Source organism: Brienomyrus brachyistius, chromosome 4 (genome assembly GCF_023856365.1).
Source record: "Brienomyrus brachyistius isolate T26 chromosome 4, BBRACH_0.4, whole genome shotgun sequence".
Lineage (NCBI taxonomy): Eukaryota > Metazoa > Chordata > Actinopteri > Osteoglossiformes > Mormyridae > Brienomyrus > Brienomyrus brachyistius.
The window spans coordinates 23,549,615-23,575,276 of NC_064536.1; the positions used below are offsets into that span (position 1 = coordinate 23,549,615).

The following is a 25,662-nucleotide window of genomic DNA, read 5'->3' on the forward strand; positions in this document are numbered from 1 at the left end:
ACAAAACTTTAGCCACATCCATTTCATTTTTATGAATTCTTTCTAGGTGCCTTGCCATTGTGCTGAAAGGTTTTGAGCAATATAAGCAATACTGCTTTTATTGTACAACCTACCCCCATGTGCCCTCTTCCGGAGCTGCATGACAGACACCCCACTGCTGCTGTCATAATTTGATGCATCTTTGGCTTCATCCTCAGTTGGTGATGTGGTTGTGCAGGGCTTGATTCCATCCATGCTGTTAGTGTCTAACACATGTTCAGATGACAGAGTACTGGAGTGGGTGGCAATTTTCCTTTTTTTGGATGGAATGATCTTGTCGTTTTCCTCTGAACTCTTGGGTGATTCAGGTATATATTCATCTTTGCTGCTTTTGACGCTGCTAATCAAGTCATCTGAAGTGTAGCCCAGTGATTTTTCTTTGGTCAACTAGATGAGGAGACACATTTGCGTCAGCATTAGTTTATAACTCACATATAAAAGAGTAGCCAACTAGTTTGTAGCCACAGCTGAATGGTGATGGCATGACAATACTTTCATTAGGAGAATTTGGTCATTTCCTGCTGAAGAACATCAGAATGTAGGGAATTCAAATGAGAAAAATTGTATGCAACAGACATATGTAGAGACTTACAAATATGCTCTCAGTTCTCTTTGGCTCTGGAGCCGAGTGATCAGAACTTGTGGGAGAGTCCAAGATAACTCTGTCAGGATCACTCTCAGGACACCCTGCATCATGGTAAATTAAAAATAATTCACTAAGTACCAGGTGATTAGTACAGTGATTTAATAGCATATTATATAGAGCACTATAGCCCTTAGACATTATATTTCAGGTGAGGGTCTGCAGAGATCTAGCACCTCCTGGTATCTGATTGTCAGTGTAGTTCCTAATTTATTTCAGGGTTTTCCAACTCCACTCCAGGAGAAAACTCTGACAGGATGCTTTCAATACGACCCATATTACTTTCAGTCTGGCACATTCATTGTATTTCCATTAATGATCAGCGGTGTCTCGGTAACATTCTGCTACCATGGCAGGGAATTCGGCCAAAGGACTGTCATTTGGGTGTTTCGATTCCCTTCATGCCTTAACACATAAGTTGTAAAAAATAAGTTTTCTAAATTCTTTCATGCATTTCTTCAATGGATTATTGTTTGCCTATACCTAAGTATGTGCAGGAAAATGTTGATCAAGAGAGGAGAGGAATCTCTCCAAAAGATCTCTTGTTGTATAGTAGATATTGGACATGTTTCAGTGTGACATATTTGACTTTTAAAACATACAAAGTTCCTAGACAGACCAGTTTATTTAAAAAACTGAAAAGTGAATTTATAAAGCGCTTGAAATTGCATGTTTTTACCCTAGTTTGCTTCATCCCTTAAACTTCAATCCTAACCCATTCTGTCAAGCCAGAGAGATATTAATATGGTCATGTGAGATACTAATGTCATAAAGTGAATACTTGTGGTAGAAAAATCAATGATAATGCAAATACATCTGTAATTTCAATCAGTAATTACCAAAGAAATTTATAACGACACTGTTGATTTAACTACAATGATTATAATGATGAATTGTTGCTTTGAAATAGTTAATATCATAAACATGTAAAGCAATAATGCAAGTTGGCTTAAGTAATGGGTTTGCACTTTAAAAGTAAGATGAAGAGAGTAACTGAAAACAGCCAATCGAGGTGGGGCTGGGAGACCATAAGAACAATCGGCTTCTATCAGGTTGACTAGATCTGATAACGGGCCCCTGTAGGCAGAAGCAGCTGGTGTCCAAGGATACCCAGCCCCTCCTTAAGCTGTCTGTAAACTGTGGTGTTTTTTTATTATAAAAGAGGTATGCAATTGTTGCTCGGGGAGCAGATGACAAGACGCATGAACGACTGCTGAGTGTCTGATCCCCCAAAGCTTTGCGGTAACAAAGTGATGTCAGACTATTAAACAAATCGGCTTCAGCCAAATTTCTACCACGTATCGCTGATGGGTATGAAGCTGCACCTGATGGTCCTCTGAGCAGATGTTACCACCCTCTGTAGCGTCTCCTTCTCTGCCACAGTGCAGCCATCATGCCACACAGTTAGGCAGGAGGTCAGGACACTCTCCACCACACAGCTGTAGAAGGACCTGAGGACGTCAGCCTCCAGTCCTGCTCTCTTCAGCTTCCTCGGGAAATAGAGGTGTTGGTCGGCCTTCTGGATGACAGCTGCGGTGTTGGGCCGCCAGGTGAGGGTGTTTGTGAGGTGAACCCCAAGGTACTTGATGGAGGAGACCATCTCCACAGCAGCTCCATCTATGTAAAGGAGGGGGGGGTGCCAGTTCTGCAGAAAACCACGACCATCTCTTTTGGATGTTGAGGATGAGGTTGTTGTCCTTGCAGCATCGAATCAGGTCCCGCATCTCCAGCCTGTACACCATCTCATCCCCGAGGGTGATGCGTCCTACCACTGCTGTGTCATCTGCAGACTTCATGAAGAGGTTGTTCTTGTAGTGAGCTCTGCAGTCATTGGTCATTAGTGTGTACAGCAGTGAGCACAGAGCCCTGGGGGGAGCCAGAGCTCCGGAGGATAGTGGAGGATATGTTGTTATTAATCCTTACTCTCTGTGGGCTGCTAGTCAGGAAATACAGGACCCAGTTACACAGGTATGATTACGTACCCAATGCTGCCAGCTTGGTCACGAGCTTCTGCGGAATGATGGTAATGCATGCAGAGCTAAAATTCTCCAGGTGAGAGAGGGACTGGTGTATCACAGCAGAGATGGAGTCAGCTGTGGACCGGTTCCGCCTGTATGCATATTGGTGGGAGTCCTCAGCCACATTGATGGTCTGCTGCTATCACCAGCCTCTCAAAGCACTTCATGATTATAGGGGTGAGTTCAACGGGGCGGTAATCATTGTGGCACAAAGCTGCAGAGGTCTTTGGCACAGGGATGATGGTGGATGTCTTGAGGCATGATGGAACTCTGGCCTGGGACAGCGAGATGTTGACTATGTCCGTCAGGACCTCAGACAGCTGGTGTGCACAGTCCCTCAGAACCTTGCCTGGGATCCCATCAGGGCCTGAGGCCTTCCTAGGGTTGACTCCCTGCAGCGGTCTCCCCACCTCCACTGTTGGTACGCTGATTACTGGGGGCTCATTGGGGGAGGGGTGAGCCGGGAGGGAGTGGTGGTGTCTGAGGCCTCAAAGCGAGTGTAGAAGGCATTGAAGGTGTGAGGGAGTGCTGGACCCACCGGACACTGCACATCGCACTTCCTGTCGTCAGTGATGCACCTGATGCTCTTCCACATGCTTTGTGGCTCATTTGTATTGAACCGGCCCTGGATCTTGAGAGCAGGTATGGACTTTGCTCTCCTTATGCCCCCCGACAAGTTCCTTCTGGCTGCTCTGAGTGCTGCTGCATCACCATCCCTGAATGCGGCATCACGGCTTCTCAGCAGGGGGCGCACTTCTGCATTCAGCTGAGGTTCTTGGTTCGGCCGGATGCTGATGGTCTTGCAGGTGGTCGCATCCTCTATGCACCTCCTGATGTAGCTTAGGGCAGATGATGGGTTCTCCTCCTGGTCCACACTGCTCCCTGATGTCACAGCCTCCCTGAATATCTGCCAGTCTGTAGTCCCAAAGCAGGCCTGCAGCAGGGACACAGCACCATCAGGCCACACAGAGATGGTTTGTGTTATAGTTTTGCTCCTTCTGTATGCAGGAGCCAGCAGGAGGGAGATGTGATCTGAGGCCTCGAGGTGGGGGGACGCTCCTCTACTGTTGGTGAACACTTTGTCCAGAGTGTTCCCCCCTCGAGTGGCGATGTTAACCTGTTGGTGGAACATGGGGAGAACGTCCTGCAGATTCGCGTGGTTAAAGCCCCCCAGCACCACACACAGCGCTTCTGGGTGTTTATTTTGTAGCGAGCCGATGCTGTCATGTAGCTCCCTCAGAGCATCGCTGGCGGTAGCATGTGGAGGCGCGTAAACAGCCACTATAAACAGTGAGGATGGCATTTCACTATTACATTATAACTATAATTATTCAATTGTTAAGGTATACTGTGTAGACATCATTCTATTCTTTTTGGGAGGTAAATTATTTATTGATATATTTAATAATGTAGTTTTTATAAATATATGATAGCACATATTTGTAGCTTAAGCAATGTGCCAAGCTTGCAGTTTTGCAGTGGTGATGTGCTGCCACCTTCTGGGTAATCGATGAACTGCTTTTGAGATTAAGACCAGAAAACCATACATGTTATCAGGTGGAAACTGCTCATGCTGCACACCTGTGCTTATAGGTTAGGGTTAAGTTTGGGTCTAGGGCCAGGGCTGAGGCTAAGGCTCCAAGAGCTCAGGGTACTTCCAGGCTTGGAGGCCAAGGATCAGGTGTCTCTTTCCCCATGTAAGGATTTAATGAAGATCCAGCCCGGGGACTCTGGTGAACCTCTCCTTACGTTGGGAGCCTCTTTCTCCAGTTAAGGGTTTAAGAATCTCCTGGTACTTTCATCAAGCCCTGGGGTTCTGGAGAAAAGTCCCAGGACCATCCATACTTTACCCTAAACCTAGCCCTAGCTCCAAATGTCACGTCCTGCCACCTCCCTGACGTGACTCTCACAGGGCATGTTTGCTGCTTGTTTAAGTGCTTCCTGGTCCTGTGTTCTCCAGTTCGATCACTGATGTTGTACCTTATGTGTTACCTGTTCCATAGCCTCCCATAATGATCCCAATAAGTCCCTGTTTGTTGCCTGACAAACACCTGCTGCACGAGTCTTTCATCCCGGTGACCACAACACCAACCACCAGTGATGTCTGTGGAGCCCAGAAATACCAGCCTAGCTGCAGTAGTGCCCAGGCAGCACCTTGACAGCGGCATGTTTGCAGTGTCATGTTTGCCTCACTTGTTCACCACTTTCGGTATCAGTATCTGCTAAGTACTAGAACTGTAATCATATGCGAGTGAGTATGTCTGCTTTGAAGGAGCAGAGATCACACCTCCTTACTGTAGGTACAGGGCACAGAAACAGGTAAATCCTGTAAGGTAACATTCTTAAAGTCAGCATAAATTCAACACAGTTCTGGAATATGAAGTTCATAGCCAGTCATAATTTTGTAGCATTAAAATGTAACTTTTACATAAATCCTAACAGTATGTGTGATTGTGGGGGGGTGTGGGGTCTCGGGGTGTAACCTCTGTCTCTGGCTTGTTTCCTGTCCCTCCTGCTGTATGTGTGAAGATGTTCTTCCAATGTGGGCTTTCTCCTCCTACTTTGGAGAACATGACACTGCGATCAGCCGATTTGAATCTCTAAGCTGCCCTTAGTGTGAGTCTGTATGTGTGAGTTTCTCCTCTGCTATAAACTAGTATCCTATCCATTGTGTCCCCCCGCCCTGTGCCACCTGGGACAGGCTCCAGGCTCCCCACCCCCCTGTACAGGATAAGCAGTAATGGAGGACGGCTCCACACTGTTCCAAAGAAAGGGCGCTCCAGCTCCCATCAGGACTTCAGACCAGCTGCTCTCACTTCACGCCTCCAGGCTTGTGGGTGTGGTTCCCACTCCTGGTCCTGCATGTACAGCTTGCATGTTCTCCCCGTGTTCCCCTCCCCGGGTTTCCTCAGGTTTCCTTCTGCTGTCCAAGATCATGCAGTTTAGTGAATTGGTGTCTCTAAATTGTCCTCAGCCTGTGAGTGAGTGTTGGCCCTGTGATGGACTGGCATCCCATCCAGGGTGTCCCTGCCTTGTGCCCTGTGCTTCCTGTGACAGGCTCCAGGCTGTGTCCCATAACCCTGTACTGGATTAGCGGTTATTTTTATTAGTTGGATACTTTTTTGATATTTTATCGTTCTGTTCCTGGGGATAGCTGAAGCTGAAAGTTTTGGCTTAAATGTGAGACTGTAACTTAATAGTGTTCAATGAATATCTAGAACAAATTTTCATTATTAGATTATGGAAAAATTTTGGGTGGGAAAAGTTATCACTCTGAACCAGGTCACCTGACTCTCCATCCTAACACAAATACACCCCCAGCACAAACACACAGAAAGAAAAGGAAGAAATGACATATATGTGCTACACCCTTTATTTTCATGAATATTATATATAGAATAATGTAAAAAACAAATCTGTGGATTGACAACTCTTCTCAGTCTGGCCTCAGTTCAAAACCACACCTACTGCAGCCTGAGAAGCAGGAAGTTCCTTCCACTCTCACACACAGACGACTGTCAGAGAAAACGAAACTGAATCCTATCAGTGTTCGTGGTAAAATGGCAGAAGCCAGTTCAGCACTGGATCAGAACCAGTTCATCTGCCCAATCTGTTTGGATCTACTGAAGGATCCAGTGGCTACAGCCTGTGGACACAGTTACTGTATGAGCTGCATTAAGAGCTGCTGGGATCAGGAGGATCATCGTGGAGTTTACAGCTGCCCCCAGTGCAGACAGACCTTCACACCCAGACCTGTTCTGAAGAGAAACACCATACTGGCTGAAGTGGTGGAGAAACTGAAGAAGACTGGACTACAAACAATTACTCCTGCTGACCATTATGCTGGACCTGGAGATGTGGAGTGTGACGTCTGTACTGGGAGAAAATACAAAGCTGTCAAGTCCTGCCTGGTGTGTCTGGCCTCTTACTGTGAATCTCACCTCCAGCCTCACTATGGGTCTCCAGCTTTTAAGAAGCACAAGCTGACTGATGCCACTGGACATCTGCAGGACAAGCTCTGTTCCCAGCATGACAAACCCCTGGAGGTCTACTGCCGCACCGACCAGCAGGGTATCTGTTATCCATGTTTGATGGATGAACACAGAGGCCATGATACAGTCTCAGCTGCTGCAGGACGGGCGGAGATACAGGTCAGGCCAGAAGTTTTCTTATATAAATATTAATTTTAGTTAATTTTAAATAAATGGATTTTTTCTTAACACATTTTAGTGTAATTGCTACAGATCACTCAAGTCTGGTTTGGTAAAATGAAAGAAATTAACAAAGTGCAAGTTTGTTAGAAACATTTTTCTATGGGCAACTTCCTTTAGTTACCCATAGTGATGGCAAAACAAAGCTTTCCGAAGCAAGTCTGTCGAAAAATGAATCAGTACTCGAAGCTTTTCTAAATGGTGAACATTGGTGGCACTGAGGGGTCAAAAAAAGAAATAGCAGCTCGTTTTGACTGGGTGTCGTGCATCAGAATATATACAGTTAGGTAAACAGTGGTCTGTAGTGCTTTATGCACGTGAATGTACTGGTTAAGTTGGGTGCAATGTCTTGAGGATTGGGCAACCTTTGAATTACCTGGGAAGGGGTGCATGTGTAACTCGAGGGGGCATTGGACTAAAGATATTTGTAGAGGAACAGTATTTGTTGAACATTGTGTTGGTTGCATTTTTTATTCACAACTTCTCCTACTTTAGAGAATTTCCACTGATATGGAACGGAGGTTGCTGGAGTGCATAAATACTATAATGCAAATTCATATAAGTGTGGATCCACAGCCATCTGCATATCCCAGAACTGCAAAGGGTCTTCAGAACGCAGAATATTTGAGTCACTGAGGTACTGCTGAACCTCCACAGTAGCATCTGCTGCAGAACTCTTGACCCAACTGCTCTCCCCTCATCACTGTCCAGAAGATCCCACAGACCTGGAACTAAAATGACAAAGCATGAGTCATTATATACACTATGCATTTTGTACTGTGCAATAATTATTTATCCTAATTCAGTTTAATCGAACATTATCATTAAAATATGAAAGGTTGCAGTACCGGTGTGCATTGCAGTAGCAGATGAGGTTCCTGCAGGATCTGGTGGCTGGATGCATGTTGGTGTGGATGGGTTCTGCTGGGCCTCCTGTAAACTTATGCTGGACACACACTCTGCTGTAAGGCGTCTCACAGCAGCCTGAGCATTAGATTGGCTACAGAAACTGCAGTTTTATATCTTGTATCCAGCAGTGTGGCCAGTGTCATTATGTTCATGGTCTCACAGACTGACAACCTCTCAGTGAGCAACTTCAAGAGGTTCTTGCACAACTGCTGGGCCTTGACATTCTGTGTCTGGGACGGTTTCAGATTCACAGCATGTCTAAGCATGTGGATGAGAGGAATTACCTTGGATCCTGATACTCTCTTCTCTTCAGAAAGTATAACAGATGCCTCATTGAAATGTCATAAAACACCCAGACACTCATAAATGATGTGATATTCCTCTGAGGTCAGGGTAGTGAGCTCTGTCTTCAGAGTGACCAATGCAGCTCCAACTGGCTCTCCTTGATCATGCTTATCATTTATAAAATGGCATTTGACTGCTAAATAAGCTTCCATATGTATGGATGTCCACATGTCAGATGTTAGTCTTACTGCTTTGGCGTTTCTCACCTCTTCCTTTGCTTTCTCTTTTTCTATCTTAAATGTTTCTGTCACCAAACCCTTTCATGTTTGCCTGGATGGGAGAATGTAGGTTGGATCCAGGATACCCACAAACTCCCTAAATCCAGCATCATCCACTATGGTGAAGGGTTGTGAATCCTTCACAGTCATATTGACCAAAGCCTCATCAATCATTTGCTTCTTGGTCTCTATACTGGGAAAATTATACAGATTATTGGGTAATACCCTCACCCAAATCTGATATTATGTATTCATGCAACTAACCTGAACCTTGAACACAACAATAACTAATTATTATAATTATTATCATATTATATTATTATTAAATCATGAATAATAAATTGTTATAAAATTATTTTTGTGAGGAAACCTTATGCTGCAGTGTGTTTGCAGAGAAATATTTGTTCTACAACACGTTCGAAACCGGCAATGAGGTTTGCGCCTCATTTTCAGTTTCCAAAGCAGTCAGATGGTTTAGTGCAGAATGAAGCTTCGGATGACCATGGTCACGTGTTTAAGGTGGAACAGAGGAAACCGAAGCTGTGCTTCAGAACGCAATGCATCATTCTTTTTGGCACATACCTCGGAGCTTCAGTGTCAAGCTTAACATCACTAGCTGCCCCATTCCCTCTGTTAGTCTACGTGTCATTTTCTTAGCTACTTTTTCCCTGGTGAGTTTTGACCCCTTGTTGTTCCTTTATTGTGTGTCTTTCCAGTTTTGTTCAGTCTCCTTAAATCCCTTTATCTTTGTGCTTTTAAGTGGATCCTCACCTTGTTTCCCTGCCTGCACCAGGCTGCGCCCCAACAAGCACATTAAATATGGTTTAATATTTAATTAAAACCAATGTGGTTTTAGTGATCGGATCTCAATGCATCTTCAATGTGTCCTGGGTGCCTTCACACCTGTAATTAGCGCTGTCCACTTCTGATTGTATCACTGAGGACGCATGTTAATACCAGGTAGAAACAGGATCAAAGGCTCTATGTCCAGTTTATCCTACCTACAGTCAATAAATCATTTACGAATATCCCTGCATCCATCCATCTCCGAACCAGTAATCCCAGTCAGGGTCATGGGGAGCACCTGGATCCTTTCCCAGGCAGCATATGGCCCAAGGCTGGGATCCACCCTGGACAGGATGATTAATGAATATGATCTCAGCTAATGAAAGAAACTTTTGTCATCTTGTTTCCTATCTGTAGAAACAAATGGGTGAAAAACAAAGGGAATTTCAGCAGAGAATTCAGATGAGAGAGAAGGAGCTGCAGGAGCTGAGAGAGACTGTGGGCTCAATCACAGTGAGTATGAACCTGAGGAGAAGATAACAGCTGGCTTGTGATCTTATTAAATCGCTTCTCAGATTCAACAGATTGCAGATCTACAGACTTGTGGGGATTAATCAAATTAATGCTGCTGTGGGTTATTCTGGATCAGTGATTTAATGTGGCAAAGTTGCTAGATAAGAGTTTAACCAAGTGTTGCAGCAGTAGTACCTTATTTATTTAGAAAAATACCATAAAAGGCCCATTTGAGAAAAATGCAGCTTTTCACAACCCAGAATAATGCAAATAAACACCAAGAAAGTCACCAATTAAACTGAGACCTAAAGGTGACACCCAACCTGCCACCAGTCTCTGCCAAATCCCTGCAGCTGACAGTGTATGAGCTTAATGAGTGATCATTTCCAATCAGTGCTGGCTGGGTTTCAGTACCTGAGGCATCCAGCATGGTGACGCTCCAAACCCCAGCCCTGTGCTGTTTTTATACCTCCTGTCAGCTCTCATCTCTATTGTACAATGAGGCTCTCTGGAGTCTCAAAAGGGGTCAATTTTAATTTACCATCCTCTGCTCCCTGTGTCACCAACAGAGCTCAGCACAGTCAGCCGTGGAGGACAGCGAGAGGATCTTCACTGAGATGATCCACTCCATTGAGAGAAGACGCTCTGAGGTGACAAAGCTGATCAGAGATCAGGAGAAGGCTGTAGTGAGTCAGGTTGAAGGAGACATGAAGAAACTGAAGCAGGATATTGATGAACTGAAGAGGAGACACTCTGAGCTGGAGCAGCTTTCACACACAGAGGATCACATCCATTTCCTCCAGGTAACAGAACAGCTACTTTAGTAGTAAGAAAACCAGAGTATTCAAATGGATGCATGTTCTCATTTGTATTTCAGCTAGTCTGTCATTGGTCAGATGTTAATGGTCCTGTTCATTAGATCCCCATACACATTTGTTTTAATGAAGCTGTTTAATCAGACTGTGTGTGTGTAGAGGTACCAGGGTCTTCCTGTCACCCCTGAAGCTGGATTTGGACCCAGAATCTCCGTCAGTCCACGCTGCTCTTTTGAGAACATGAGGAAGGTGGTTTCTGAGCTGAAGGATCAACTGGAGAATGTTTGCGAAAAGAAAATGGCAGAGATCCATCATACAGGTTGATAAATACAAACATTTTTCAGTCTGTTCTTGTTATTATACACCATGCAGAGAGAGTGTGCAGTGCAGTCAGCCTCACGTTAGGGTGACCAAGTCAGTTTCTGTTTCCAATACGACTAAATCTTTATGAAAACCTGTGAGCTCTAAATTCTACAGGCTGCAAAACCCAGAACACGATTCGTGTTTCTTCTACATTACAGAATCCAAAAAATCTGTATTATGTGTAACTTACCATGATTTGCAGTTTGATAAAATGCCTGTTATTGTCTCTCATAATGATAATACTGTACTGCTGGTGTCTCCACAGTGAGTGAAGTCCATCTCCCACAAGTAAATTCTTTTTACTCACATCCCTGTTTCTCTCTGTCTCCTTCTAGTTACCAAAGACACCGTCCTACCAGTATTAGTGCCCACGACCAGAGCAGAATTCTTACAATGTGAGTCTGTTCACACACACGCTTCTCTCTCCCTGTATGAGGTGGAGTGTGTTTTATTGTGTTTTACTGTGTTTTATTGTGTTTTATTGTGTTTCATTTTCTTCTGCTAGTGGAGCTTCTCTTTCTCTCTCCTGATGCCTCCTGGTCTTTCACATTTACATGAGCTGTTTTTGTCAGTAACCTTTGAATCCAGTTGCAATGCAATGCGAAGCAAGGCGAGTTTATTCAGGGTATTTTTCCACTGCACCAAGTACGGTACTTTTGGTACTTTACCTTTTCCATTGACTTCGGGTCGAGTACCAGTACCCAAAGTACCATCACAGCTGGGGTACTTTTTTGGTACTTCGGAACTTTGGTGTGGGACTTACAAACACGTTGATTGTCAATTTAAAAGACATTTTTAAAAAGCCTAAAAGCCAAAACAAAAAAACAAATAAATACTTAACTAAAAGGAAGTGACATTGTAGAGGCAGCATATGACTAATCTCCTGCTCATAACATTTATTAAAAAGCTGCAGCAAACAGTAACGTTTTAAGCCCTGATTATAATGAGCTGACAGTGTTAGCAGACCTCAGGTCTTCAGGAAGCTTGTTCCACAGACAGGGAGCATAGAGACTAAAAGCTGCTTCAGCCTGCTTGGTCTTCATTCTGGGACACTGAGTGAATGTTTCCCAGATGCTGTCAGGGGTCTGGATGGTTCATAACGTTCAAGGAAATTAGTTCCATTTAGTGCCTTGTACACAAGTAATATTTAACTATTAATCCTGTGATGCTCAGGAAGCCAGTGCAGTGATTAAGGAGCTGTGTGATACGCTCTACTTCCTTGGTGTTAGTGAGTTCTCTGGTGGCAGCATCCTGGATGAGCTGCAGCTGTCTGACTGATTTATTTCCAAGACCTGCAAAGACACCATTACAATAGTCTAACCAACAGAAAATAGACACATGAACAAGCTTTTCTATATCTTGAAATCCTTTTATTCTTGCTATGTTTTTAAGGGGGTGGGAGGCTGATTTTGTAATTGTCTTTATGTGAATGTTGATATTTAGGTCTGAGTCCAGAACTACACCAAGATTTCTGGCTTGATTAGTAGATTTCAGTGTCATGGATTCATGGTGAGCAATAGCTTTCAGTCTTTCTGACCAAACCAATACAGGGATTTGGGTGCTGGGAACACAGGAGGATGGGCTAGACCCAGGGAAGAGAACATGGACGCGTCAAAGGAAAGAAATTAACAAAACATGACACCTCTTCCCTACCCTGTAAAGATTATAACTAAAACCAAAAATAGAAAATAAAAACCCAGACTACACTAGGCTTACCCACCCGAACATAAATACAGAAGGTGGAACTCGCCCTCTAACCCAGTGTGTTCATACAGAGAGAGAACCTACATGTTAATGTATGTGTGCACACTTCTTACCTGTTCAGTTTCACAAGGGGGGGGGGGGGGGGGGGGGGATTGCAGAAGACAGGAGGAGAGTGTCAAAGACAACAAATTCACCAAATGACACGAACAACACAACCATATCTCCCCTCCTAGACACATAGACACAGCCAGCTTCTGAATGCTAGGCCCCTCCCATCAGGAACAGACCAGTCGGGATTGGTTAGATCTTCCACTGGAACACTGAGCACCAATGATGGGTTGCCCTGTATTTCAGATGGATAGGGCTTAACAGTCAGCAGCAGCAATCCTGTTCTTGACAGCTCTGGGAAAGGGGGGAGAAAGAAAACAGATATCTACACCCCCCCCCTATGTATGTGACACTATAGTCACATGGGGACACTGTAATGTTGAGCTGTGTGTCGTCTGCTTAACTGTAATAAACAATTTTGGTAACATTTTACTTAAGGTCGTGTTTTTAGTAATTTATAAACACATTCATAATGCATTATAACAGTTAGTTCCGACCAAGAAATCTGATTGTTCTATGAGTGCCGTTATCAGAGTATAACCCCATTCAGACATCTCACACTTTACAGGTGTATCTATAAACCATCACATACGCAGGGTTGCCAGGTCCATGGTTTTCCCGCTCAATTGGGCATTTTTTGTGATCAAATTTTTATTTAACAATTTTAACATAGAACAAAAATCCCCCCCATACCCTGAGACAGCATGTAAGTGAAAAGGAAAAAAAACTATGCCAGCCCCAGGGGCAGCATGGCGGTGCAGTGGTTAACACTGTCGCCTCACACCTCTGGGACCCGGGTTTGAGTCTCTGCCTGGGTTACATGTGTGTGGAGTTTGCCTCCGGGATAGGCTCCGGACCCCCCGCGGCCCAGTAGGATAAGCGGTTTGGAAAATGGATGAATGGAAAATGGAGAGAGTGCAGCTGGAAGCTGAGGACGAAACAGTGAAAATAAAGACGTAACAGAGTCAGATAATATATTTAAAATTGATGTCTAGATGGGTAAGTCCATCCCTTTTCCAAACCGCTTATCCTACTGGGTTACGGGGGTCCGGAGCCTATCCTGGAAGCTATGTGCACGAGGCAGGGAACAACCCAGGATGGGGGCCCAGCCCATTGCAGGGCACACTCACACACCATTCACTCACGAACATGCAAACTCTACTCACACGTCACCCAGGTGGAGACTCGAACCCGGGTCCCCGAGGTGTGAGGCAGCAGTGCTAACCACTGCACCACCATGCCGATAGGTAAATGCATAAATAAATTAATAAATAAATAATGCAGACTCACACAATGACCTCCAGCCAGCCCTTGACTAGCTTGTTGAAGCCAGCTAGTAGAGCTAGAGGGATTATTAATTCGGGCCGCAGACAGTGTGAGCAGCAGCAAGTTAAAGAAGGTAGACTTCCAGACAGAGGGAATGGTGGTCAGGAGATTCCCAGCGAGAGGCTAATAACAACTTAGCTGCCAAGGAGCCTCTGCTGGGAGCGAGAGGAGAAGTCCAGAAGAAGAAAGACTGCAGAGGGATAGAAGAGGGAAAAAAACGATGTGAGAGATCTAGCCACGTAATCCCAAAGAGCAGCAACAGGAGGACAGTCCCAGAACATATGGAGAAAGGTGCCAGGGACTAAAAGGGGACAGAGGTGACATAATGGGTCAGGCTCTAAACCCATGGGATGGCGTTTCCTGGGAGTCCGGTACAATCTATGGACAAGTTTAAATTGTGTTTGCTGATGATTCATATTTTTAGAACAGGTTTTAATGTTTTGAAAAATGACACGCCAGGATAACACAGGGGTGGGGGAGAGCTCCATCTGCCAGGCGGAAGTGAGAGAGAGAGGTTTGTAAGAGGATTTGTGGAGAAGGGACTGGACACAGGCTTAGAACTGGGGGAGAGAGTCAAAGCAAACGTGCAGAGTGGGTGAGATCAGAGGATGGGGAGGCAGGAGGTGAAGAGAGTAAATCAGAATAAAACTGAAAAAAGGATTTGTTGATTTCGAGAGGGTTAGTGGTGACGACGCCATCCTTAGTTTTAACTGCAGATATAGCTGAGAATGAGTCACACTGCCTAAGCCTAAGAGCCAATAGTTTACTAGGCCTGGCAGCAGAAACATAATAGTGCAACCTGGTGTAATGAACCATAAACTCTGTGCAGTGAGATAGAAGAGAATTCAGCTCAGCTCTTACACTTGTAATAAGGATCTCATGATCCTGATCATCCACTGCAGAACACACACTTTCTAACTGAGATAGAGGCTTTTCTAATTCAGAAATATTCTGACGACCATCGCGAGCCAAACCGCTGGCATAGGCAACCGTAGCGTCACGAAGGAAGCCCTGAACAGCCATCCAGCAGTAGGTTGGGTCATCAGTTCAGCCAGCATTAATGGAAATAAATTCTTCGAGTCTAGGGGTTAAATAAGTTATGAATTTGGGGTTTTGAAGCAGAGAGGAATCAAATTTCCATCACGGGGCCCGAGAAGGTAGAGAAGGCAGCACCAACTGGAGGAAGGCAAACTTGTGGTCAGATAGAGAAGAGGAAATCAGAGAAGCAGAAGAATGAGTCGACTAAATTCAGGTCCTGCACAAATTTACACAAGGAGCGGGTGGAGGGGGGCACCCGGCTACCCACGAGAGAGGGGGATTTGTCCAGGGCAGGATTGTGAATGGCGTTGGTATCAGTACCAATAATAAGCTTTAATTAAATTCCTGGAATCTAAGAATATGATTGGACAGATCCAAGAAGAATGAGCGGCCTGGGGGGTGGGAGCATAAGCAGCAACAAAACAGACCTTCCTGCCCCCCAGGTCAGAAATAACATAACAGAACCTGCCGTCAGCGTCCCTCTCAATTTCAGAATATGGATTTGAAGGGCCCAACTAACCAAAATGAGCAGCCACATCTCCGAGAGGAAGCTGATGAGGAGGAAACAAGCCTGTAGAACCTGGAGGCCGCCAGCATTGCATCTTGCTGCCCTAAGTGGGTCTCTATTAAGTAAGGAATAATTGACGACGGGCCGTTGAATTATTAGAAAATAATGGACCCGAGGCACGTTACACCCGAGGTGTAACGGCCACTCCGCTTCGCGGCCGCATTACCACCTCGGGTGTGCATTATTTTCTAATAATTCAACGGTCCGGAGTCAATTATTCCACTTATACTACGGTTGCCACACCTCAAGACATCGATCAGATGATATATTTCAAGGGATTCGTCCGGTTTTTCTACTTAAATCGCTATTGTGAGTAGGATTATTTCTTCCGCATCTCACCCAACGACTCTTTTGCTAGTTCCAAAACGTCATTTTAAAGGTGGCAATGGAGGCTTGAGCCGTTGATAGCAGACTAATGCAGTTAATAATGAAGTTATTAGAAAGAGAGCGAGAGAGACAGACACAGAGAAAGAGAAACAGAGAGAGAGAGCTTGTATGAATTAGGCTACCTCTGTGTGTCCCTCAACAGTGTTCTGAAGCACCGTCTCTAAACTGTAAGTCTGCTTTAAGATGCAGCACTGTTATTACCTCGCTAGTGAGAAATGTCATGTGTAGCCTTTAAGTTGGTACACTAGGCTAACTAATACTGCTGCAGCCCAGTTGTTGAAAGTTTCATATTCACCGTAAATATTCAAATTTACTTTCGGAAAATCGTCTGTCATGTTGTTGTTTTTGTTAGTCCTGTGTGCTGTATAGGTACTGTATGCTAATTTCCGTTATTACAGTTAACTATGCGAAGTGATATGGATCTGTAATGCGGTCAAGAGAGCTACCTGGAACTACGTTCGCCATGCGGTTATCTGAAAATAATTGCACACCTCAGAACGTTCGTCAGCCAATCAGATTCAAGCATTCAACGGTCCCGTAGTATAAGTAAGGAATAATTGACGACGGGCCGTTGAATTATTAGAAAATAATGCACACCCGAGGTGGTAATGCGGCCACGACGCGAAGCGGAGTGGCCGTTACACCTCGGGTGTGCATTATTTTCTAATAATTCAACGGTCCGGAGTCAATTATTCCGCTTATACTACGGTTGCCACACCGCAAAACATCGATCAGATGATATATTTCAAGGGATTCGTCCGGTTTTTCTACTTAAATCGCTATTGTGAGTAGGATTATTTCTTCCGCATCTCATCCAACGACTCTTTTGCTAGTTCCAAAACGTCATTTTAAAGATGGCAATGGAGGCTTGAGCCGTTGATAGCAGACTAATGCAGTTAATAATGAAGTTATTAGAAAGAGAGCGAGAGAGACAGAGAAACAGAGAGAGAGAGAGAGCTTGTATGAATTAGGCTACCTCTGTGTGTCCCTCAACAGTGTTCTGAAGCACCGTCTCTAAACTGTAAGTCTGCTTTAAGATGCAGCGCTGTTATTACCTCGCTAGTGAGAAATGTCATGTGTAGCCTTTAAGTTGGTACACTAGGCTAACTAATACTGCTGCAGCCCAGTTGTTGAAAGTTTCATATTCACCGTAAATATAAAAATTTACTTTCGGAAAATCGTCTGTCATGTTGTTGTTTTTGTTAGTCCTGTGTGCTGTATAGGTACTGTATGCTAATTTCCGTTATTACAGTTAACTATGCGAAGTGATATGGAACTGTAATGCGGTCAAGAGAGCTGCCTGGAACTACGTTCGCCGTGCGGTTATCTGAAAATAATTGCACACCTCAGAACGTTCGTCAGCCAATCAGATTCAAGCATTCAACGGTCCCGTAGTATAAGAAGGCAATATTAACACGTTGCCTTTTCAAAACATCAGAGATACTGGACCTTTTTCCCGGGTATTTAGGGCTATGACATTCCAAGAGGCCATATTCACATTAGCCATGATCTAAACCAGTGTTTCCCAACCCAATCCTCGGGGAACCCTGGACAGTCCACACTGCCATTAAATTTTGAAGCCACTGTACACAGAAGGGCACAATAGTGTTTGGAATATTTTCTAACTTGCCTCTGAAAATATAGTTTTTCTGGCCACTCATTCTTAAAAAACAGATGTTACTTTAATACTATCTGTACCGTATATAAACACAATGTCCCGTGACAAAACGTGACCATACTGCCACCCCAATTTCTGGTGGTACTCACCTCGCGCATGCGTCGCGTTATCCTCATGTAGACGCACAGACGCAACCGGAATCAACGCAGGGAACACGTGGCGGCCAGACCAGTACTTTTATGATGCATTTTACGCCATCGTCCTTCTCCGCGGACGCTAGCGTCCACTTTAAACAACACAGATGCTTTTGACGAGGGTTGGGGTAGTTTGCAAACCCTGCAAGTAATTTAAGGTAAAACTGTTACATACATATATATGCGTATGCATGTGTTTTTGTCCCGAATTGAAAATCTCATGCCAGCCAGTTGATCAAAACTGGCGCTTTGAATTTGTAAAACGTAGGGAAACATACACAGGCCTCACTGCCGTGGTACGTGTGCAGGGAATATCAGAATAATAATTTACTACTAATAATACTTAAATAGGACACATTTAAGCCGAGATGCGTCCGCGTTGGGATCGTCGCGTCGGCGCGCTGCTGGAGAGAGGTGTGTGTCCAAAGTGGTTTAAAAGAAGTTCATATTGTGTCTGAAAGACAAACTCACTTTTAGTGGTAATCTTTGTCATATAATTTTATGGTTAACATGTCTGATGAATGCTGTTTGTAATTTTATTTACCTGTAATTAAGCCTGTTAATTTAGCACGCGTAGCATTTCGCCCAGTTTTCCCGCCTGCGTCGCGCGGCGTCCGACATTTCCTGAGATATTTCACATGCTTGAATTCCTGCTTCGTTTTTATATTTTATGCATCGTACAGAATAATAGAGCGCAGACTAAAGTGCAGTTGTGTCCCCAGCGAGTCTCTCAGCGCGGCGTGTCTCACAGCGCAGGGGGCAGCCGGAGCGCCGCAGACTCGGGCGGATACATGAGCATATTGGGAATAAAATGTGTGTATTGGAGCGAGTTCTGTGTTAGTGAGTGTGTGAGGTGTGACAGTGATAATGATGGAGATGCTGGGCTTCGTCATGGGATTAATCGCTCTTCCTCTTGCCTACAGACTCCTGCCAGCTGACGCTGGACCCCAACACAGCAAACAGATACCTGTCTCTGTCAGAGGGGAACAGGAAGGCGACACTGGGGGCAGAGCAGCAGCCATATCCTGATCATCCAGAGAGATTTGACCGCTGGCCTCAAGTTCTGTGCAGAGAGAGTCTGACTGGTCGCTGTTACTGGGAGGCTGAGTGGAGTGGAAATGACGCCTGGATAGGAGTGACTTATAAAGGAATCGGGAGGAAAGGAGACAGTGCTGACTGTCTGCTTGGAGTCAATGACAAGTCATGGATGCTGTGCTGCTCTCATGACAGTTACTCTGTCTGGCACAATGATAACCAGACTCTCATACCCATAAAGCCCTCAGACTCCAGCAGAGTAGGAGTGTATCTGGACCAGGCGGCTGGTACTCTGTCCTTCTACAGAGTCTCCTCTGATGGACTGACCCTCCTGTACAGCTTCACCTCCTCATTCACTGAACCCCTCTGTCCAGGGTTTTGGGTTAATTATACAAACTCCTCCGTGTCGCTGTGCATGCTGGGATAGCTCACTGTGTGCTGGAGGAATCATTTTTACCTTATCAGAGTGTCACATGTCGCTGCTTCTCCGTGGCAAAAAGGTAAAATCTCTGCTTTATGACCAGTATAACCCTTTTTACTCTGTCTGAAGTGTGACGTATGTTAGACAGAAATAAATTAATGTTTGTTCAGTTTGCCAAACTCATGCAAAATGACTGTTTTTCTCTGACTTTTGTTCTATGTTGTTGTTTAATGCACCAAAACTGCCAGAACAAATTCATAGTACATGCAGTTGTACCAATAAAGTGAATTCTGATTTTGAAGAAAATAAAATGTAATGAAATGTAAGCCTGATGAGTAGGGGGAAGGTTCCCCCTCCTCAGTACATTTTATATGTACATTTTATATATTTCTGTATATATATTGTATTTGCTGCCTGTACACTGTCAATAAAGGCTTCCTATTCTATCATATTAATGTCATGGTTCAGCTCTGCTCAATGCGTGAGGCAACTGAGTAACGTGAAACATATAATTAAATTACTTCACTTTACTGTAATTGAACATAACTAACACGATTAGATTAAATCAGCATTTATAATAATCATGTAAAGGAGACGGGAGACATAACAGCGAAAGCAAAAAATATCCGTAGAGTTAAAAACAAAAGTCATAAATCACATCAGTAACACACGTTAGATTAAATGATCAAAATACAAGAAGCAAGAATAAAAAATTCCTAAGTAAACCTGTGAACTGCTATACCTGATAATCGACAACCTAATTAGCAAACGGCGTCTCTCTGACCCCCATTAAACACGGGAAAAGAGTCATTAAAAGCCGAACTAAGTCCTTACTACCTAAGTAAATAATTGCACAAGTGATTAATAATAAAGCGTAACACAAAATACGGTTTAACTTCAGACGGCTGAACCTCACGTCCGCCCCCTACTGCCGCCCTGAGGTAAGGGGCCATACTTTTAGTACGTACGCACGGAATGGGGGGGGTCTAAAAATTTGACCGAATTTTGCGTACGTGTGCGTATGCTGGAGGGGGGGGGTGAATCAACTTGAGAAATTTCAAAATTTAGTGTTTCGTTCACGATACCTCACCTGCTGGATTGCATTCCATACGTGCATATAACTCAAAACGCCTTTAGTTCATCTCCCGATCATCAGCCGGCCGGCCGGCGGATAGTCCATCAACATCGAATCAATACGCAAGCAGAATTATAAGCATGCAACACTAACCATTATTATTAATGTCTGTAACAACTGTTCGCCTGACATACATTTTCGAATAAATCCAAGCTGAATAGAAAAAACGAAGAACATCCTGTTTTTAAACGTTTTTAGGTAGTTAGGTAGTAATCTCTTAATTTCAGTACATAGCCTAATGTACAGTTCGGACTTCCGACTTGGGTTCTAAAGCCGTGATCAATTTGTGAAATACGTCATCTAATGTATTTGACGTTTAGTTCAATATTGGCCTCCGCACGGAGTAAACAGTTTTTTAGCGAATATTCAGGAGTTTTCATGTAATTTCAAATTTTCAAGCGCCATTATGGCACGTTAACTGTTCAGCGAACCAAGTTTTTTTTTTTCAGAATTCTTGACAAGTGCGTCTGCCATGCTTATGCCGACTTTTGAGGAATACGCTATTCCTTGTAGCTTATTCCTCCAAGTGCCGACTGAAATACCACAATCAGAGATGATCCTGACCAGCGAGTCTTCTCTGTGACAATGAACAATCTGACAGCTGGGGACTCTGGTACCTACTGGTGTGGTGTGGAGATCAGCAGAGGTCCAGCTGTGGGAACACGGATTTCCCTGTCAGTCACTGAGGGTAAGATGTCTGTACTGCAGACTGTAGCCAATGAGATGCACAGTATGTAACATGTCATTCAGTCAGAAAGGAAGGACATTAACACAAATATAGGACAACATATTTTAAATATAAATATTTATATGATTATAAAACTTAATGTACTTTCCGTTACTGATGTTTGATGGCTCTAATTTCAAGTGTTTGTATGAATGTATAGAAAAATAAACTTACATATTAGCATTACCTCTAAGGCAGACATCCCATAATACAGTCTGATGACCTCATCAGATACAGTTCCTGCTCTTTATCAAATACATGAATGTCTGACAGCATAATAGAATAAAATGATAGAGTAGAATGCCTTTCGTTGTCATTGTAGGAATGTATAACAAGATTAGGTGTGTCCTCTAAAACAGATTCAAGACAATACTAGCATAGCTCTGCATAGTAAGCTACACACAAATACAAAGTTAGAACTCTAGCAATACTAGCCAATGAACTCTGAGTGCTTCTGTGTGCATACATATGTACAAGGTGGGTTATATAAATAGTACTGGAGTGGTTCTATTTACACTAATTGCAATGAGTGCTATGAAAATTGCACTTTTGTCCCATTGATGCCCTGGGTGACAGTGAAAGACATGAGATCAGGGGGAGGGAAGACGACACTTAATACTTAGATGCAATGAACAGTTATTTAACTGAGGTATTTAACTGAGCCATTTGATAGTGCTCGGGTACAAGCTTTTCAGTAGTCTGGAAGTGCACGTATTAATAGATCTGTAACGCCTTCCAGAGGGCAGCAGAGGTGGGGGCCTGATGATTCTCGTGGCCTGTTGAAGACATTGGGTTCTGTACTGTACATGTCCTATAGTGAAGGTAGCGGGCTGTTGGGAACTGTTTGTGCTGATTTGACGACCGCCCTGGAGGGTCTGCTTGTCAGCCATGAAGCAGCTCGCATACCATAGCAGGATGCCACAGGGGAGTTTGCTTTCCACAGAGCAGCGACAGGACGCCAGCATCTGCTTGGACAGGTCAGCCTTCCTTAGTATCCATAAGAAATAGAGCCGCTTCTGTGGCTACTTCACCAGAGATGCTGTGTTGAGAGACCATGTGAGGTCCTGGAAGGTAAAGATGGCCACTCTCTCCACTATGTCTCCTCTGATATATAGAGGAGCAAGTCCCTCTTCCTGCTTCCCGAAGCAGATAATCAGATCCTTTGTGTTGAGTGTGAGGTTGTTGATGCAGCATCATTCTGATTGTCCCTGTAGGCAGACTCCTCACCACAGTGGTGTCATCTGCAAACTTGATGATTTTGTTTGTGCGGTGTCTTGGTACGCAATCGTGAGTGTATAGAGAATAAAGACAAGGGCTCAGCACGCAGCCCTGTGGAGCCCCAGTGCCGAGTGTCAGGGTTGATAAGTGGTGAGTTCCCAGCCTGACAGTCTGTGTACGGTTTGTTAGGAAGTCCTTGATCCATCTGCACGTGTGCTGACTGACACCCAGGTTGAGCAGTTTGGTCAGCATTCTGCTGGGGTTGATCGTGTTGAAGGCGGAGCTGAAGTCCACAAATAACATCCTGACATATGTCCCCTGGTGTTCCAAGTCAGTCAGTACAGTATGGAGAGCTGTATCGATGACACATTCTGTTGACCTGTTGGCTCTGTAGGCAAAGTGGTCCAGGGTGGATGTAGGTGAAGATTTAATGTGCCTCAGGACCAGCTTCTCAAAGCACTTCATTATAGTGGTGGTGAGAGCTACAGATCTGTAGTCGTCACGGCTGCTGATTGCTCTCTTCTTTGAGACATGATGGTGTCAGACTTAAGGAGTGATTGTCTGCAGGTAGTTTCTAACTGCAGCAAAGGCCAGTGATACAGTTACACTCTGCAATAACTGATCCAGTTCCACCATAAATACATTATGATTTATTAATAACATTATTTATCTCACCTGCCCACTATCAGGGCCCTGGGATGTGGACACTTTGGTCACAATCCTAATTTATTATTCTGCATCCAAACAGATATTTTACTGAATATTTCTGGTTATTCATTTTCAGTTTTAGAAATGACCTTTCACAGTCTGTACTAACTGACAGATCAGGGCAGAGGTGCTGTAAAAAGGGGGGGGGGGGTTAAGATAATTTCTTGGACCCCTAAGTGACAGGCCTGTAAGACATTAGGAACATAATCGTATTGGTCCAGGCTGGGGGCCCAATCTGATATGCTTTCAGGGGCCCAAAATCTGTAGTGGCCCCCAGGAACAGGGATGTTTATTTTTTATGTAACAATCCTTTCTCTTGTTTCCACTGCTGTCCATTTTTGGCAGATGATGAAGAAGGAGGGAATAATGAAAAACAGAGGTAAGCATCCAGCAGCACTTACAGCAGTGTGGTGTCCAGCTATGAGCGTCTCCCTGATCACACAGTGATGGGAAACTTCTGTTACTTTATGGGAACATTGATTTTCTTTTATTCCTTAATTATAATTTCCCTGTGATGGCATCACATCCAGGTTGAGCCCCTGCTTTGTGCCCTATGCTGCTGGGGAAAGGCTGGAGGCCAGTTTGGAAGATGGGTGGGTGGGTGGATGGATGGATGGATGGATGGATGGATGGATGGATGGATTTTACAAACCAGTATAGCATGTTGTTTAATGAACATAGTAAAATTGGAAGCAAAAAAAATCCATCTATTTTCATACACTTTGTTAATGTCTCCTGTTTCTCACATGCAGCCTGTGTAATAGTACAAATGTGGCTGTACTGTGCTGCTATGAAGCATGTAAGAATTTACTGTTCAAATCCACCCTCTTATTCAGCTCCTTGGTCCAGCTCTCTCTTCATGTAGGACTGGGCTTATTGATGCTGCTGTTGATGGTTATAACTCTGTCACAGTAGATTCACTACATTGTTCTTAAAATGTAATACGTGTGACTGACAGACACACTTATGTATTATATGTCTGACAGGTGGGAGCAGGTTCTGGATGCTGTACTGAAAGCTGGGACTGGTTTGTTTTATCTGATCTGCACCATCATCGTCATTCAGCTGCACTGGAGCATCTGTAGAATGAGGGGATCCAATCAGAGAGAAGCAGAGGGAGGAGCCAATACAAACCACGGGTCTGTAATTCTGATAAAATATACAAGCTTGTTTATCCTGATAAAATGAGTAACGTACAGCCTCTATTAGCGCATATACTGTAAATGAACAAACCTTAAGGCTGTATCAGCAGGGTCATGCTGTGCTTGTATGAAATGTGTCTTTATATATCAGAAGCCTATATGTGTAGCGAAAACAAACTTTTTTTCCCACTTCAAACCAGTGCTAACACACAAAATAAAGACTGCTTTCCCACCTGGTTACATATGCTTTAGTCATATTTTGTGCATGAATCTCCCTCAGTCAGTGAAAGCTGGGGGGGGGGGGGTGACCTTTGTGGAGTAGAATGACTCAGAAGACCTATAAAGTAAATGTTTATGCTAACTGCAGTGACGCCTCTCTTGCAAGGCCATACTTATTCTGTCTATTTTCGTTAAACACGTTCAGTTAAACTCAGAGAGAGAGACTGATCTGCAGTGTTGGTTTATCTGCTGGAGAGCTATACAGTCAGTACTGCACAGCCAGTGCTGCCCAACCTTCACTTGGCTATCTTATTATTGTAGAAAAGTCAAATTATTTGTTCTGATTTAATACATTGATACATGTATGGTTTGCCGTACGATTTGCATGTTTCTGAAATTAATAAAAGTATTAAAAACAAAGTTTTCAAACTTAAATGATGTTCATATCACTCCTCCCACCACAGGCTACCAACCAGGAACCCTCTCATAGGAACCTTCTCATAGGAACCCTCTCTGATGCCACAAAATCAGGGCCGCCCACTTTTCACAGCAGCCCATACTTATTAGATATGACAGGAAACAGGACATGTCAAAAGTAAAAAGAAAAATATTAAACACCTATTTGTCTATATTAAATTAAATAAAATTTAATTTAATTCGAAATATGTTGCCATTTCACTGTGTTTACACACTTCTGTTTTATTCACATTATATCGAGCATTCCTAATTGTGAAAGTAAATGTAGTGCACTGCAGTACACGCTGTGGTACGAAATTGGATAAATAAACAGCTATGTAAGCATCAGAAAGCAGGATGAGAAAATAGAAAAGAATAACTATCATGTTATTTTAAAACATTAATTTATTTGCAAGAATACACCCTTTGTCAGTAGTTCTATTTAGCTTGCATACATCCCCTTTGAAATAAATCAATCAAAAATAAAACATGCAATCGTGGAAAATAGTTGTAACATCGGCTATATGTTTTGCAGCTCAGAAATAGCCACTCTTTTAGCCACCTCTTGTCAGGGTCAGCACCCGCCCGCCCCAACCTTTCGTGTCTCCTCCCCCATTTGGCCAGCAGGTGTCACTGGCCATTCTGTCCTCCCTGTTGTCCTTCAAGTCCTTAGTGTGTCTAACTATACTTAAAGTTAAACAGACTTCACACAAACTAGAGAGCAAATGGTGCTCAACTAAACTAGAAGTTTTCAGATCTGGCTGTCATGCCCCGACTGTGCTGATCCTCCTGTGTGCC

At 43.9% G+C, this 25,662-nt stretch overlaps 3 protein-coding genes and 1 long non-coding RNA gene across 9 annotated transcripts in view; 2 read left to right on the forward strand and 2 right to left on the reverse strand.

Annotated features, from left to right (window-relative positions):
* Positions 1-25,662, forward strand: part of LOC125739935 (uncharacterized) — a 148,532-nt gene that overhangs the window by 85,386 nt on the left and 37,484 nt on the right. The window lies entirely within an intron of this gene.
* Positions 1-25,662, reverse strand: part of LOC125739928 (CMRF35-like molecule 8) — an 88,325-nt gene that overhangs the window by 54,376 nt on the left and 8,287 nt on the right. The gene's annotated exons all lie outside the window — the stretch shown is intronic.
* The window catches only part of LOC125739927 (polymeric immunoglobulin receptor-like), a 148,541-nt gene that overhangs the window by 36,524 nt on the left and 86,355 nt on the right, over positions 1-25,662 (reverse strand). The gene's annotated exons all lie outside the window — the stretch shown is intronic.
* Positions 6,193-19,708, forward strand: LOC125739923 (tripartite motif-containing protein 16-like). 2 transcript variants are annotated; one of them, XM_049010490.1, is made up of 6 exons: positions 6,193-6,851; positions 9,587-9,682; positions 10,252-10,485; positions 10,657-10,816; positions 11,196-11,255; positions 18,727-19,708. In XM_049010490.1, the coding sequence occupies exons 1-6, from the start codon at positions 6,261-6,263 to the stop codon at positions 19,263-19,265; spliced, it is 1,680 nt and encodes a 559-aa protein (XP_048866447.1). In that variant the 5' UTR covers positions 6,193-6,260; the 3' UTR covers positions 19,266-19,708. The 2 variants fall into 2 exon arrangements, with proteins under 2 accessions (XP_048866447.1, XP_048866448.1); XM_049010491.1 differs by lacking the exon at positions 9,587-9,682.

What these genes read in the sequence shown, in the direction of transcription:
- LOC125739923 (XM_049010490.1), top strand. Translation starts at nt 6,261, where the DNA reads ATGGCAGAAGCCAGTTCAGCACTGGATCAGAACCAGTTCATCTGCCCA. An exon ending in ATCACATCCATTTCCTCCAG is followed by an intron (nt 10,486 to 10,656) that starts GTAACAGAACAG and finishes GTGTGTGTGTAG; the next exon opens with AGGTACCAGGGTCTTCCTGT. An exon ending in GGCAGAGATCCATCATACAG is followed by an intron (nt 10,817 to 11,195) that starts GTTGATAAATAC and finishes GTCTCCTTCTAG; the next exon opens with TTACCAAAGACACCGTCCTA.